General features: G+C 43.3%; 2 protein-coding genes across 2 annotated transcripts; both read left to right on the top strand.

Moving 5' to 3' along the window:
• Nucleotides 1–2,042: 2,042 nt before the first annotated feature.
• btg4 (B-cell translocation gene 4) lies at nt 2,043–4,447 on the top strand. The gene is made up of 4 exons (XM_068580939.1): nt 2,043–2,215; nt 2,420–2,557; nt 3,115–3,388; nt 4,063–4,447. The coding sequence occupies exons 1-4, from the start codon at nt 2,043–2,045 to the stop codon at nt 4,279–4,281; spliced, it is 804 nt and encodes a 267-aa protein (XP_068437040.1). The 3' UTR covers nt 4,282–4,447.
• Nucleotides 4,448–6,647: 2,200 nt separating this feature from the next.
• LOC137787989 (heterogeneous nuclear ribonucleoprotein A/B-like) lies at nt 6,648–14,011 on the top strand. The gene is made up of 9 exons (XM_068580780.1): nt 6,648–6,741; nt 7,762–8,094; nt 8,838–9,006; nt 9,363–9,521; nt 9,878–10,009; nt 10,643–10,775; nt 11,543–11,689; nt 12,220–12,310; nt 13,007–14,011. The coding sequence occupies exons 2-8, from the start codon at nt 7,784–7,786 to the stop codon at nt 12,288–12,290; spliced, it is 1,122 nt and encodes a 373-aa protein (XP_068436881.1). The 5' UTR covers nt 6,648–6,741; nt 7,762–7,783; the 3' UTR covers nt 12,291–12,310; nt 13,007–14,011.
• The last annotated feature ends 1,530 nt before the right edge of the window (nt 14,012–15,541 follow it).

Here is a 15,541-nt window from a genome sequence, read left to right on the forward strand (position 1 = left end):
ATAGTCCTCTGAGTCGTCGACATTAAAGGAATACTTCACCTACAACATGACCATTTATATATCAATTATTCACATGTGTAATCTTGCATTATTCAACAAAACTTTCTGTTTCTCTCAGACACTGAACCAGAATCAAAAAACGGAGAAAAGTCCTGATGCGTTTGAGTCAATGAGAGAAGAGTCATGGACATACAAACAACACTTCATTAGTTTTACTTCAATAATGTCTGTTAAGTCACTATAACATTGTGTCTCCTTTGTGTATTCACACAAAAAAATTAAATAAGCGCACAATTCTAAAAACGTGAAGCTCATGTTTAAAAAACAACTCCTGAACACAATTAACTGTTTTGACTCAAATATAATTCCTAAATCAAGCGAAACACTTTAAGGTTTGAGAAAAGATCTGCAAAGCGTCTCAAGGGCAGATTAGTCTCAACCAGATTAAGGGATGTTGTAATTTGGGGCAGTAGATATATTGTTTACTGGTGAATGACAGAGGACCGAGACTGGAGCCTTGTGGGACACCTGAACTCACACAAACCTGGATGGGAATCTTAAGGTCGTCAACTTTAAGGGTGAAGTGTTTTCCTTCACTTATTTACCATGATGGTTTCCCTTCACCTCTATTTTATGTTCCCAGTAAACATTTAAGAGTCTCTGGTTGAACATTTCCTGTTTCACAGCGACGAGCTCGAGTTGAAAGCTCCAGAAATGAACCTTCAGTCGTAATGTTTTGATGAAGTGACCGCGATCGTAAAGCACTTTATATTTTATGAAAGCAAGCTTTTGATTGGTCGAGAGACGGGGAGCCTCAAGAGAGTGTGTGTGTGTGTGTGTGTGTGTGTGTGTGTGTGTGTGTGTGTGTGTGTGTGTGTGTGTGTGTGTGTGTGTGTGTGTGTGTGTGTGTGTGTGTGTCTTGCTCGATGGCTTCATGGACTTTTCAGTGATTTTGAGTTTTTCTACTTTTTATCAATTTAATGTTCACTTAAATAAAATCCACGCTGTGATTGTTTCTGTACCAGTTTGTGTGTTCGTGCTCAGCTTCCAGGGTTTAATATTTTAAGAGGTCTCTTTTATTCCATGTGTTTGTGTCTGAACGGTTTTTATTGATCCAGAGTCTCAACACGTCCAATAAAAGGTTGTTTCACTACGGGGCTTTTTTTCTTTATTCCACTCATATTTGTGTACATAGCGATTGTTTTTGTCACATAAAGCAAATATTAAAGGCCCAAAAAGTGTCCTATTTGTTTTATTTCAGAACGAGGTTGAGCTCACGGAGGATGTACCAGAGTGATGATGAAGAAGAGGAAGTGCATAAAAATGTCTGTGAAAAGATGGAATATATATATATATACATATATATATATATATATATATATATATATATATATATATATATATATATATATATATATTGTGTGTGTGAGAGAGAATTATTTAAGAAACTGTGTGTGTGTATATATATATATATATATACATATATATACATACACACAAAAGAATTAGAAGGTATAGATATTTTAAAAAATATTTTTGTATTTATATGTATTTTAGTTTATATATATATATATATATGTATAATATATATATATATATACATATATATGTATAATATATATATATATGTATATATGTATATATGTATATATATATATATATATATATATATATATATATATATATATATATATATTTATAGTCTAATCACACACACCCAGGTGATGTAATCAGGTGAACGGGCAGCAGGTGTGTGTGTGTCTGTCTGCATTAAAGCTGGTGAGTCGTCGGCGCTGCAGAGTTTTAGTGTGTGACGCGTCAGCAGCAGCAGTTGTGTTGACGTGTTGCTGTGTAACTTTTATTTGTCTGCGTTCTCTCAGAGCTGCAGCAGCAAATCTGTTTGCTTGAGTCCCGGCTTCCTGTTAGTTTTATGTTCCTTTGTTAGTTTTCCTTCTACCTTTTATTCTCCGTGAGGGTTTTTGTTTCTTTTTCTTTGTGTTTTTAACAATCGGGTTGTTTCGTTGCGCTCGGGGTCAGAGGTCATGAAGGAGGAGATCGCCGCCGCCGTGTTCTTCGTGGCTCGGCTGGTGAAGCGATACGGACGCCTGGACGCCGACGGCAGGGAGCGCTTCGCCGCCGCCCTCACCTCGGTTCTGTTTGAGAAGTACAAGAACCACTGGCACCCCAACACGCCCAGCAGGGGGCAGGCCTACAGGTCAGCTGCTCCTCCAGCCTGTGTGTAGGTTAGAGAAGACGGAGAACGTTCAACACCTGAACGTCCTCTCAGTGAAAGTGGACTTTGATAAAGTGAAGCAGAACAAAGTTACAGGGCTCTGAAATTTGCACTGAGGCGCCGTGGAGGGTTTTTAGAAGTGCGTTCTCTCGCCGCTGAGGCCGTGTTGTGTGTTTTCCGCTGCAGGTGTCTCCGTGTGAACCGGCTGCAGCTGCAGGACCCGGTGCTGCGGCGGGCCTGCGACCGGAGCCCGGCTCGGTACGAGGACCTGGGCCTCCCGCTGGAGCTGACGGTGTGGGTCGACCCCGGAGAGGTGTCCTGCAGGTCAGGCCTCCACCCATCCAGACTCACTGTTTCATGGAACTCAAAGTGAGCTTCTGTGGTGGAAAATGGATTTTCTGCTACCGGTCTTTACGCTAAGCTAATCTGCTAGCTTCATGTTGTGAGCGCACAAATTATCTGCAAGGAAGTGAGCAGGTTTTTCACTATGAAGCCAATATGCTCTTTGTTAACAGTGGAGATCCAGCAACGCTGACGGATGTTGAAATGAGACCATCCGGGTACGAAACCTCGTATCTTCCAAATGAAATGTCACTTGTGCCATTTTGTAGAAGAAATGCAAGTAGTAGTTTATTTTGAAAGAGTCTCCTTTTCTCAATTGTTGCCATAAGTGGTGAAAATACAGTTTTACAAATGCGTTGACAAAATGCCTGTAAGGCTCTGAAGCTACGCTGACGGTGTTTTGGGACATTTTCACTCCAACGAGGTCTCGCTGGTTCTCGCATCAGGTTAGATAAAGTAGCCAAATTAGCGAGACGAGCTAACGGCGGTGTTTGTGACGTATAAAGTAGTTTCTTTATAAGTGGTTTTGGTCTCTGCAGGTACGGGGAACGCAGCGCTCCGTTCTGCGTCTCCGTGGTGAGCGGTTCCCGCCGCGCCGACGGCCACTTTTCCCGCCTCATCCACGAAGCCGTGGAGCGGGCGAGCCTCGACGTCCAATCAGAAAGCTCCTCGGACGAGGAGGACGGGAGCGCCGACAGCAGCAGCACGAGCAGCGGCAACCTGTCGGCCCTCTGCGCTTCGGCTTCGGCCGCTCCCAGCAACCCCGAGCCCAAAAGCATCCCCACGGTCAGCAACCCCAACAGCGTCTACCGGGTAAGACGCCGCTGCACGAACCTGGCTGGAAACCATTTAGCAAATGGTGACCGGTCTGGAGTTTCACTACAGAGTCGTCAGTGTGGTCGTCTGGCGCTAGAGTCTGGTATCACAGTGAGACAATTATGTTCAGTAAAACTAGTACGTTTTATCTTATTAAATATCTACACATTTCCAAACAAAAGTGAACATTTGATGACGCCAGCTTGAAAAGCATTGCTGCTAGCTCCCTAGGTAGCCAACTAGCGCTGCTGCTAGCACTGCTAGCTCCCTGCTACTGCCTGCCGCTTCTCCAGTTGTCTGGGAGCTAGCGAAGAGTCCGTGAAGAGCTAGCAGCAGCGCTAGCTGGCTACAGCGGGGAGCTAGCAGCAGCAGCAGCGCTAGCTGGCTACAGCGGGGAGCTAGCAGCAGCAGCAGCGCTAGCTGGCTACAGCGGGGAGCTAGCAGCAGCAGCGCTAGCTGGCTACAGCGGGGAGCTAGCGGTGACACCCACCGACAGTAATACAAAATGTGTTCTCCATGTTTCTGGTTATAAAATGAAGTTCTGAATGATGTATAAACATAAATGAAACTAAAGTTTGGATGTGAGAGCGACGGCCTTCAGGAGATCGTTTTGTCAAATTTATTTGTCGCTGAAGGTTTTTTCGGTGTCTTCTTGCTCGTCTCGTCCTCAGTTCAGTGAGTTCACGCCGGGCGCCCCTCAGACGTGGCTCAGGGACAAGAGGAAGGCCTTCGCTGCCGACGCGTTCCCTCCTCACGCTCCTCCTCCGGTTGGAGGTTCGACCTCCCAGTTCTCCGTCCAGAACCAGAAAGGGTTCAAGCCCTATCGCGCCTCCTTCACCTTCGCCGGGCCGCGCGTTGACAAGTACCACTGGGTCAGCAAAGCCCGATAGGAGCGCCTCCGACCTCCATCGTGAGCGTCAACGCAGCACTTGAAGAAAAAAAAGATTAAGGACAGTTTACTTTGCTTAAAAGCATAAAGAGATGCCTATTCGTATATGATTTAAGTGTTAATGATTTAATGTCATGCTGTTTAAGCATATTTTAACTTTGAAACTGTTTCACCTATTTTAAATGATTATTCATTCTATGTGTTTTTGTTTTTAATGAAAATTAAAGTAACATTTAACTGTCATTGAAAAGAAATAAATGTGTCCGTGTCAGCTCTGCTGGTTCTAAAAGAGTCTCCTTTATTTGAAGTGTTGTTGGAGGGATTTTATAAACTCTCTGTAAACTATGCTAGCTTTGGTAGCATAGCACATTTCTTCCCGTGCCTGGAGGATCTGTCGGCCTCTCGGACGTCAAAGTGTTTGAGCACTTTATGCACAATTCTACATTTCTGCAGACTTGGACAGTCAATGCTCCACAATCACTGCGTTGTTAAATACCAGTTCACCACGGTGGGGGGGGGGGCTCTGGTGTTTTCCTGCAGGAAAAATAAATGCTCTTTGGACACTTGAGCTGTCGTCCAAATGGCACACTTTTTATTTTTAGTCCGGCTGCAGCTGCTCTTCAAAGTCTGTTCTGCTGCGTTCACAACATGGCACCTTGACTTTCAGTCTTCCTCTGCTGCAGCTCAAAGGATTGTGGGTCAGAATTGCAAGAAAAAAAATAAAGTCCTGGACATAGTGAAGCTTTTTCCGGGCTGCATGTGGTATTGCAGGGGCAGTCTGATCCCCAACTCTCAGGTTTAGTCATCGAGTGTTTTAAGGTTCTCCATCTCTTAACTTTAAGTCTGGATTTCAGCCGTATTTTGCTTTGAATTACCCACAATTCATAGCAATGTCACATTAAACACGGGCCGTAAATGGCAAAGACGATCCATGAGTTCAGCCTGAAATATTACTTTACATGCAAAACATGAACATGTGTTAATACACCAATCAAACATTTAATTTAGTTATTGAAGCCGTTTTGACAACAGAGTAATGTGTCATAACGTACGTCGCTCTGACAGCCTCGTGCTTTTAGTTTTGCACCTCAGACTTGTGACCATAAATAAAACGGGATTAGAACCTCTGGTTGTATAGAAGTCTATGCTTCATGTGTTAAAGCTGCATTCTCTCTCCTGACCACCAGGGGGCGACTCCTCTGGTTGTATAGAAGTCTATGCTTCATGTGTTAAAGCTGTATTCTCTCTCCTGACCACTAGGGGGCGACTCCTCTGGTTGTATAGAAGTCTATGCTTCATGTGTTAAAGCTGCATTCTCTCTCCTGACCACCAGGGGGCGACTCCTCTGGTTGTATAGAAGTCTATGCTTCATGTGTTAAAGCTGCATTCTCTCTCCTGACCACCAGGGGGCGACTCCTCTGGTTGTATAGAAGTCTATGCTTCTCTCTTGATCTCTAGTAAATAACAGTACAGCTACACAGAGGAGGAACATTAGGTATCTCTGGTCTTTGGTACAAAACTAAATCATGAATCATGAAACAAAAAGGTGCCAACATGGAGTGCAAATACAAACATAAACATGAGTAATGTAAACAAGTGTTAAGTGGTATCATACAAAATATACAAGTGTGTGTGTGTGTGTCCCAGAGTAGAGAGTTGTGCATTAACTACAGTGGGAAAGAAACTACAACCATGTGTTTCATCACTGATCCAGATGTAAAATCTATCTGGTAAAATCTGCAGACCAGCTTCCAACGTCACAGCGGCAAGAAAAGAATTGAAAGTTTCGTGAGTTGTGACTGAAGTCATCACAGTCTTATGTTTTCACAAATAAATGCTCTTTTGAGCAATTATAGGAGCTGTGCAGTATTCTATTCATTCAATAAACTACCCATAGACACTAGTATTTCCCGTCTGCATCTTTTTCTTCTATTCGAGGTAACTCGTGTGTGTGACAGTAGCACCGGTCTGCAGCCGGGTGTCTCCGTCCTCTTCAGCTTTGTTACCGGAGAGAAACTGCGCAAACACTCTGAGAACCCGCAGTGTTCCATCTCCGAGGCCACTTGAGACGGTTATTTGTCTTATTTACCGATCAAAATAAACACATGTAAACACATATCGACCGTTTTCATCGCTATCAAAAGCACGCACATACGCCTGCGCATCGATTAAAATGTAATTAAATCTCAGGGTGGCGGTGAAAGCACGGGGAATGAAGAAAGGACATTTGGCTGCCGTATTTCCCTCCGCGTCACCGGTGCGTCAGCCCGTCAGCCAATAGCATCACGTGTTTAATCGCCCACCGACGCTCCGCGTCCAATCACAGGCGCCGTAGTTGCGAGGTCCCACAGCGCTCGCTCACATCCGGTCGTATATATGTTGCCACGAGTTAGCGGCGAATTTGGAGAGTGTCCATTTTGAGCAGCGAGTCGGCGTCTCTGGTATTTTTTCCCCCCACAAAGTAAGCACGCTTTTCCTTTGTTTTTATTTTCTGGTTTTATTGAAATAAAGGCGAGGGGCGCGTTACCTGACTGACGAGCTAACGTTGCCGCGTGGGATTCTTTTCATTGTGTTCGTGATCGTCCTGATTTTACACGTAACGCGTCCGCTTGTTTGCAGTAAACCTCGCTAGCTCTGTGTGTTAGCCGTTAGCAGTTAGCGGTTAGCCGTTAGCTAGCCGAAGACGTTCACGCGGTTTTTGTCCCGATTGAACGACTCGTTCGTGCTAGAAAATACACCTGACTTACATTTAGTGAGATTCTGTTTAAATGTTTTATATAATTCTTTTTTAACTTTTTGTCTGAATCAAGTCATTTGTGTGCTAACGCTAGCTGCTAGCTTGCTACCCGGGCCTGCTCTCTGTTCCGAGCAAAGCGCGGTCCGCTTGAACCCGACACACGGACCCGCTCTGCGCGGTTCACCGCTGCCGCCTCTCGGCTAACAAAAGACTGAATCCTGCGTGCAGAGCCGAAGCGTTGCAGCCGCGTCCACCAACCGTGTTTGTGTTTACCTCGTTCACGCCACGATGTGTTTCTTTATGGCTCTGAATGAGAAGAAAACAGTGAAGTGAACCGTTAGCTCGCAGAGGAACAATGTGCCGCTATTGTAGCCCCGTGTCCGCCTGCGCGGCGTCCAGCGGCTGCACGCTGTGAAGGAAAAACACGTAAACAAGACCCGCTGGAGCCATCAATGCTAACTGCACTGCAGGTTAAGGGTCCAGATGTAGGATAGTACATGCATAAACAGTCAAATGCATTAAAATGAATGAATTGGCTCCTCACATTTATCATGTATAACAGATCTGACCCCCACCCCCTTCCAAAAATTCAGACTCAGATTCACTATGCTTGGCTAAATGTATTAAAAACATTTGATCCATTTTCCCACAATGCAAGTGTAAAGCACACCATACCCCCCACACCTCCTTATGAAACCTGTGTTTGTGCTCTTTGTTGTGTGCTGCATCCTGAACTCGGCTCAGTCTCTCAGAGCCCACCGTCAGAATGGCAGACGCTGATACTCTCCTCATGGAGACATCGGACCAGAACGGCAACGAGGGGGAGGAGGACACGAACGGAGCCGAGCAGGAGCTGATGGCGGGAGAGGAGGAAGAGGAGGAGGAAGACTGCCAGGACGTCCAGGAGGCCGGCCAGGGCGACGGCCTCGGGGGCGGCCAGGGCGACGGGCTGGACATCCCGGAGGACATCCAGGAAGACATCCAGGACAACGGCGCTGAGGGCACGGAGGGAGCCGAGGGCGCCGACGGTGCCGACGGAGGGAAGATCGACGCCAGCAAAGGAGAGGAAGACGCCGGGTGAGTGTTGTGCGTCTCTGGAGGAGACGACGGCGTTGTATTCAGTCGTCACTTGTTTGTGGCAGCGGAGAGAGGAGCACAAATACCGGTTCTGTGTTTTAAAAAACACTATTTTTCTTGCTTGGTCGACATGTCAATCTGCAGGTCTAGCCGCTCTGAGAGAATAACCATTTCTCACTTGTTAACAAAAACTTGTCATGAGCTGACAGGAAGTAAACAAAGACCCAAAGACTTGCGTAAGAAAGTGAAAACCATCGAACGTTCAGACACATAACTTGTTTTTCATGTCTGTCAAAGAAAACCTTGAAACTTCATTCATACGTGTTTCAACGTGTTTAAGGGACAATAACATGATTGTTTATTATATAACATGTAGAAGGGAAATACACGAGCAGCGTCAATAATACAGATTCTCAGTACATTATGAGGATTATACGAGCCGTCGCACTCGACTCATGTTTGTACATTTTGTTTCTTGACTTAAATTTACTGAGAACCAGTTTTACTTTAAGCTGAATTATACGAGCGACGTCAGGAACCTTGTGTTCCTAATAAAGTTTAACTTCTTTGTCGAACTTCATGAACTTTCAATGTCACGGACAGAAAGAATGTCAAGCACCGACGGTGGGAGAAGGAAAGAGATTTGAGTGAGACGCTGCAGAATAAATACACGTTCTCCTTCCTGTGTAACTTTTAGTCTGGAGGAACGCGACTAACAGCAAGGTGTCCGTCTGCGTTTGTAGGAAAATGTTCGTGGGCGGCCTCAGCTGGGACACGAGTAAAAAGGACCTGAAGGATTACTTCAGTAAGTTCGGCGAGGTGTCGGACTGCACCATCAAGATGGACTCCAACACCGGCCGGTCCCGAGGCTTCGGCTTCGTCCTCTTCAAGGAGGCCGCCAGCGTAGAAAAGGTGAGTCTCGTTCACCGCTAATCACTTCTTCTTCTTGTGTTGTGTGTTCGGCGACCTGAAGGTCAGTCGACACATTGTTGGTCTAATGAGTTTAAAATGTAATGTTTTTTTCTTCACAGTCTTGTTGAAGCAAACAGTTTTTTTTCATCAAGACGTGATAAATAATGTTTCTGATGAAATGCCACGAATGTGTTCAAGGACCAACAGAAAGATGAAATTCAGATTTTTATATTTTGTCCTCACCAGCAGTAACGCCGTAGTGGAGCAACTGTTTGAAGAAAACATGCTTTCCTTCCCCGTCGGTCGTGTGTGTGACTTTGTGTGTTTGTTCTATAATCCTCCCGACTCGCCTGCAGGTGCTGGAGCAGAAAGAACACCGGCTGGACGGACGTCCGATCGACCCCAAGAAGGCGATGGCCATGAAGAAGGAGCCCGCCAAGAAGATCTTTGTCGGGGGCTTGAACCCCGAGGCGACCGAGGACGCCATCAGAGAATATTTCGGAGCTTTCGGCGAGGTCAGTGCCACGAGACGGAAGTCTGTTTAAATGCCGCCGACCAAAGCTGACGGCTGTAGACTCGTGTGTCAGGACACGCGTTTGATTAATGAAGCGTCTCATGAACAAGAGGCTGATGTAAACGAGGTGACGACGCGCTTCCTGTGGGAAGCAACACTTCATTTGTATCATGAAGTCTGTCGGTCGAAAGCGTCTGAAATTAATGCATCCTACAAAAATGACAAATAATAATTAGTCAAATGTTGTGTTGTACATACATGTTGTGTTTGGATTAATAGCCTCAACAAAACGCCTCGTGTTGGTAAATCTGCTTCATCACAGATGTTTTTTAAAGTTTTAACTCGTCGTCTTTCTAGATCGAGACCATTGAGCTTCCCATCGACCCCAAATCGAAGAAGAGGAGAGGTTTCATCTTCATCACGTACAAAGACGAGGCCAGCGTCAAGAAGTGTCTGGAGAAGAAATACCACACCATCCAGGGCGGCAGGGTAGGAACCTGATCTGAGCTGTTCAGTGAGAAGAAGAGCTCTGTACAGAGGGATGTGTGATTTAATCCCACAGCAGACGCTTTAAAAAGCATCAAGAGAAAAGTCTTTCAGGGCCGCACTTAAAAAAGCATTTTAAACAACACATAACGTGTTAAGATGAGATAATCTTTTGTCCTGCGGTGGGTAAGTTACAGGATTACAGCAGCAACGCACACAAGAGACTCGGTAAATAAAGAAGGAATATAAATAAACAGTAAAGAATACTACAATAGCAATATTAAATATACAGACAGAATAAAGAAAGTATTTCAATGCATTTCTATTGCACCAGATAAACGTAATTAAAGTGATTAAGATGTGATTTTTGAGAAATAACATAATTCCTGCTCGTTGAACTGCAGCGACGTGAAGAATACTGGCAGGTTCCTGTTGGAAGAACACGTTTCACTTTCACTAAATAACTGAGGATGAGTTAAAATGCAGAGAAGCTTCCTCGCTGACTGAAGGATCAATGAAGATGATACATCTGATCGTCTTCATTGATCCTTCAGCAAACGTTTACTCACGAGGTTTTCCTCTCTGCGGCATCAGGATGCTCACGTGTGTTTTTGTGTGTCTGTTTGTGTCGTCCAGTGCGAGCTGAAGATCGCGCAGCCGAAGGAGGTGTACCAGCAGCAGCAGTACGGGACGGGGCGCGGCGGCGGAGGAGGTGGAGGCGGAGGAGGAGGCGGTTATGGAGGCCGGGGAGGAGGCCGAGGGCGCGGAGGTAAGGAAAGAGAATCTTCTGGATTATGAATGAGCTGCCACGCACTCTGTTGAACAACTTGGACTTAGTCTCTTTACTCTTCAGAAACTCAGAACCATTGATAGCCATTCATGTTTTCACATAAAAGGTATTTGTCATGGCGGGAGATTTATAACATTTAACAACAATAGAGTGCAAGAAATACAAGGAATCTACAATAAATACCACATCAAAATAAAGTGCACAGATAACAGTCCTTAAAGGTGAAATGTAACTCTAATGTGAAAGTGGATTAAAACTGTCCAGGCCTGGAAAAAACAATCCCAAAAGTGGTGTAAACGTGTTATATTCATGTGTTCATGACGTTCATTCAGTTATAAATAATGAATCTGCTTTTAAAAGAAAGAGGCTCAAAATGTCAGCAGCATCCATACAGGCATCTATATAAATGTTTATTCTTTTAATAAACTATTGTCTCTCATTCATTTGAGTCATTTAAGGTTTACTGTATGCTTTGAATCCTCATTGTTAGTTTAAATAATGAAATGAATGAAAAGTACTTTATTAATCTCCAAGGAGAAATTTTTACTACATTTTATCACTTTGTACTGTTCACACACACATTTCACACAATGTTTGCTCATGAACATTTGGTTATACGTCCTGGACTTTTGGTCAGACTGAATGAACCTTGTGCATAACTCCATCCCTGTGAATCCATAATAGAAACAGAAGTTACATAACTAGCTTCGCAGGTTAAATTGAGTGTTTTGTGGCTTGTGTCTCAGGTCAGGGTCAAGGCTGGAACCAGAGCTACGGAAACTACTGGAACCCGGGCTACGGCAACCAGGGCTACGGCTACAGTGGATACGGAGGCTACGGCAACTACGACTACTCTTCTGGCTACTACGGATACGGCCCCGGCTACGACTACAGTGAGTCCGCGCTGACCTGTGTGCCGCTCGGAGGCCGTCGGGTCATAATCACTATTTTATATTGCTGTGAAAACATCTCCTTACTAACTTTTAGTAGAGCTTGAACGCACCATAACGAAATGCAACGTTAGCCGTTAACTCCCGCTAACGTTAACTGGCGCTCCTCCTGCAGAGTTCAACCATAATGTGTTGCAAAGTTTCACACTGGTTTTAAAGTTTCACCGGGTTGTTGTGACGGTCGGTCTCAGATTATTATTATTATTATTATTATTATTATTATTATTATTATTAATATTATTATTTATTCTGAGGAGTGAATGTTTTTCACAGCTTCTGGTTGAACGGTTTATTCGCAGCCGTTTAGAATGAAATCACAATTTTATGATTTGGTTTCTGACTGACGCGTTCGTCACACGTGATGCGTTCGAGGACCGTCAAAGATGCAAAATCCTGACTGTTTTTGCTCAAATAGAAAACATGCTTTTGGGGGTTAAGATGTGTCCGTGTTTGACCCGTTTGTCCCCCTACAGACCAGGGAAACGGCAGCTACGGGAAAACTCCAAGACGGGGGCCACACCAGACCGGCTACAAGCCATACTGATGATCACGTGGCTGCGCAAGGTATGTCAACGTACCTGTACTGAAACGACATGAGGCCACGACTCAGCGTTTAACATCTGATCGTCTCAGTAAAACCTGAGTAACGTTAGCAGCACCGCTAACGCATAACCACTTGGCTTGCAATTTATTAAACTGTAGCGTTAATACTAGAATAAATCTAGTAGTTGGAAGGAGATGTTTTCACATGAGTATAAAATGGATATTGAAGATGAATTGTGAGCTTTTCAACTTTCCAACGCACTTCATACACTTAATACTCTAACTTAATTAAGAATGTCTCTAAAAATACTCTCATTTCATTGTCATTTCAATTGTGTGTAACATTTATTACATTTAGTTTACTGACTTCAGAAATAACTTAATTTTTGGACGATGTTGAGGTGAAGCACAAACGATGTTGAGTCATCTGTGTGCGTAATAACTGCATTTATATCAACATGAGAAATCATTTATAGATATGAGTTGAAAATTTAAGAGGACCCGAGTAACTTCCTTGTGGAACACCGCAACAAATTTTGCTGCTATTGGAGGGGAAAAAACTGTTATGTTTGTCCAGAGAAGTTATTCTTCTTTATCCAAAGCAAGAGTTACTGTAAAGGCCAACAAGTGTATTTATTAATGAGTTAATGACAGCAAGCGGACTTGGAGGAACGAGACAAAGTTGTTTCTGAATGAACTGCTGTGTCGTTCCTTTAGGACTCCAGTGATCCAGTGAGACCGACGGCTGGATGGAAACACTGACTCGACCTCTTTTATGACAGAAGACCATTTGTACAGAAAACATCTGAAATGTAACTTTTTTTTCTTTTTTTTTATCCTTTCATTTTTAGGTTTTACTTTTCCCTTTGGTGTTTTTTGTTTTGTTTTTTTGCTCTCGTCTCCCCTTCCACATTTCCATCAATGGAAGTGTAATTTTTACTGTACTTTTTGGTACCCGTTTTTTGATTCTAATGTATTGTAAGGCTTGTATTTTACATGTTTGCTGGCTTTACAGGTTGAAAATCTTGGCGCTGTAAAGGAGCTTTTTTTGACAAAATAAACAGTTTTCAGTAATTTTTTTTTATTTTTTATTTTTCTCGGGGGGTGCTCTGATGCTTCCAGGTTTCAGGAGGAGGAAGATGAGGAAAGTGGTTTGAAAAAAAATGAGGGTTTAAATTCAATTGTCAAACATTGATTTTTCTCTTGGTCTTTTGTCGCCACATGATCCGAAATGTGAAGCGCAGCTCAACGATCTGGTTTCATGTTCCCTCGTTGGGTCTTTTTCTTCTCCCCTTCACGTGGAACCCAGTGTACCAAGATAATTTTAACTCTTATTCCTTAAATCTACGACTGCCTGCACGCTTATTCCTTCCCGGACGTTCTGAATTCACAAAAGGTATTAAAACATTTGGACAGATGAAATAGGGGCGGGGCAACCAATTATTCAACCTCATGCGGCTGTGGCATGACTTCCTGTTAAATCTACATACCGTTTTACATAACAAGCAACGTGTTTAAGTTTCTCTGCTGGTTTAGTTTGTTTTTTTTGTTTGTTTTTTTTTGTCAAGTGTCACTGGTTTTTTAGAAGTAACCGCTTTGAAGTTAAATGTCTGCTTAGATTTTTCTTTTGTTTTTTGTCTTTTAAAGACTTTCAGACCACTGGAGTCTCCTCGGCTAGTGTCTCTGGCAATTTATTAGTAATAAACATTCTCGTTTGTAATATTTTTGGTGTATTTCTAATGTTTAATGTTACTGTTAATTCTGGTGCTGACGGAAACGGTAGCTTTTTTTTTTTTTACCTTCTGGTGCTCGTACACTTGAACATTATTCAACAGTTTACATTAACTTAAGTTATTAGAAAGTCAGATTGTTTAAGGGACGTTTTTTTAACCAAGTTAATTAGATTGATTCTCGACTGAATTATATATATTTTGTTTGTCTTGTTCAAGTCGACGTGTCTTTGGCTGTGTGAGATTTGTTACAGTCAGTTATAGCAGGTCAGTGAACGCCTCTCTGGTGAAGCCTAAAGAGTCTAAATGAGACTAAACGTCCTCTGAGCTTAGAGGTGTGCTTCCTCCTCTAGCCTAATGTTGGCTTCTTACTACTCTTCACACATCAAAGTTACCTTGTGAAGATCCTGATGACCAGAAATCTGTAAGTATCATAAATGTTTGGATTAAGTTCCACAATGATCCAATGAAGTTTAACTTCATGTTGGACACAAACACATCCTGCAGCTTTCTCTCATTTAAACAGAACAAATAGTTATAAATAAACACAGTTTTAAATGTGTTCAGAGCTCCTCTGCAGCTGAACGTGCAGCGCTGGAGATCATCTGCATATCATAAATATCTGGAATAAACACGTTATGTTTCTGCAGTTCAGGGAGAAAATCCAGCTTCCTAAATGTCAAATTTAGCCGGCCGGGGGGTTAACATGCATAGCAGAAGTTCAAGGTTGTTTATTTGCATTCGAGCAGAGACCAACAGTCCAGACACCCTGGAAGTATTGTGCAGAGAGCTGAGTCAACAGTTTAGGAAATAAAAACAGAAATATATAAAAAAATACTAATGGTGTAACATGTACAGAAAGGTGGTAATATGCACAAGAAAGGCTCAGTGGTTAGCTTGCCAGTCTTTAAATCAGAGGATTGGAGGTTCGGCTCTGCTAGTCCATGTCGTTGTGTCCTTGAGCAAGACACGTAACCCCTAAAATGTACAAGAAATGTGGTAATATGATACTTTTAGATGGTTTAAAACAAGTTCTCAACAAAGAAGAGGGCAAATGTTTATAATAAACAGTAATAAATAGTCCTGAGTGTTGTTCCTGGATTATGAAAAGGGGGAAAGGGGAGAGTTATGTGGGAATATTGCACATTTTGAGAGATGGAAGAAATAAAGTTGTGTGTATATTGCACAGTTATAATATTGCACCTTTATCAGAAGGTTTATGACATGATCCCATGTGCTCATGCTACACTCACTGGCTTTGTGGTTCTCTCCTATAGAACCGCTGGAGCAGTTCTGATAGTTATTTAGTACAGAATGAACAGACCGGGAGATGAAGTCCTGAAGAGAACACTTTGTTCTGTTTCATTCGCTGCTCAGCCAGAGGGTTGTGGGTTTGTACCCTGTCGCCTTCCCCTGCCCCCAGTGTCAGCGGCTGTTTACATGATTATTATAACTTTTATCCATGTTTTTTCTTTGCATTGCCTTTGTTTAATCCACACAAAGTGTCCATGAATGCAACATT

The sequence above is a fragment of the Clinocottus analis genome, unplaced genomic scaffold (assembly GCF_023055335.1).
Source record: "Clinocottus analis isolate CAN_PGR_092001 unplaced genomic scaffold, fCliAna1.0.p SCAF_17, whole genome shotgun sequence".
Classification (NCBI taxonomy): Eukaryota; Metazoa; Chordata; class Actinopteri; order Perciformes; family Cottidae; genus Clinocottus; species Clinocottus analis.

Bases quoted from the DNA above. Each gene is read 5' to 3' on its own strand.
- LOC137787989 (XM_068580780.1), top strand. From the start codon at position 7,784: ATGGCAGACGCTGATACTCTCCTCATGGAGACATCGGACCAGAACGGC. The intron at 9,007-9,362 runs GTGAGTCTCGTT...ACTCGCCTGCAG, and splicing joins AGGCCGCCAGCGTAGAAAAG to GTGCTGGAGCAGAAAGAACA. The intron at 11,690-12,219 runs GTGAGTCCGCGC...GTCCCCCTACAG, and splicing joins CGGCCCCGGCTACGACTACA to ACCAGGGAAACGGCAGCTAC.
- btg4 (XM_068580939.1), top strand. From the start codon at position 2,043: ATGAAGGAGGAGATCGCCGCCGCCGTGTTCTTCGTGGCTCGGCTGGTG. The intron at 2,216-2,419 runs GTCAGCTGCTCC...TTTCCGCTGCAG, and splicing joins AGCAGGGGGCAGGCCTACAG to GTGTCTCCGTGTGAACCGGC. The intron at 2,558-3,114 runs GTCAGGCCTCCA...TGGTCTCTGCAG, and splicing joins CCCGGAGAGGTGTCCTGCAG to GTACGGGGAACGCAGCGCTC.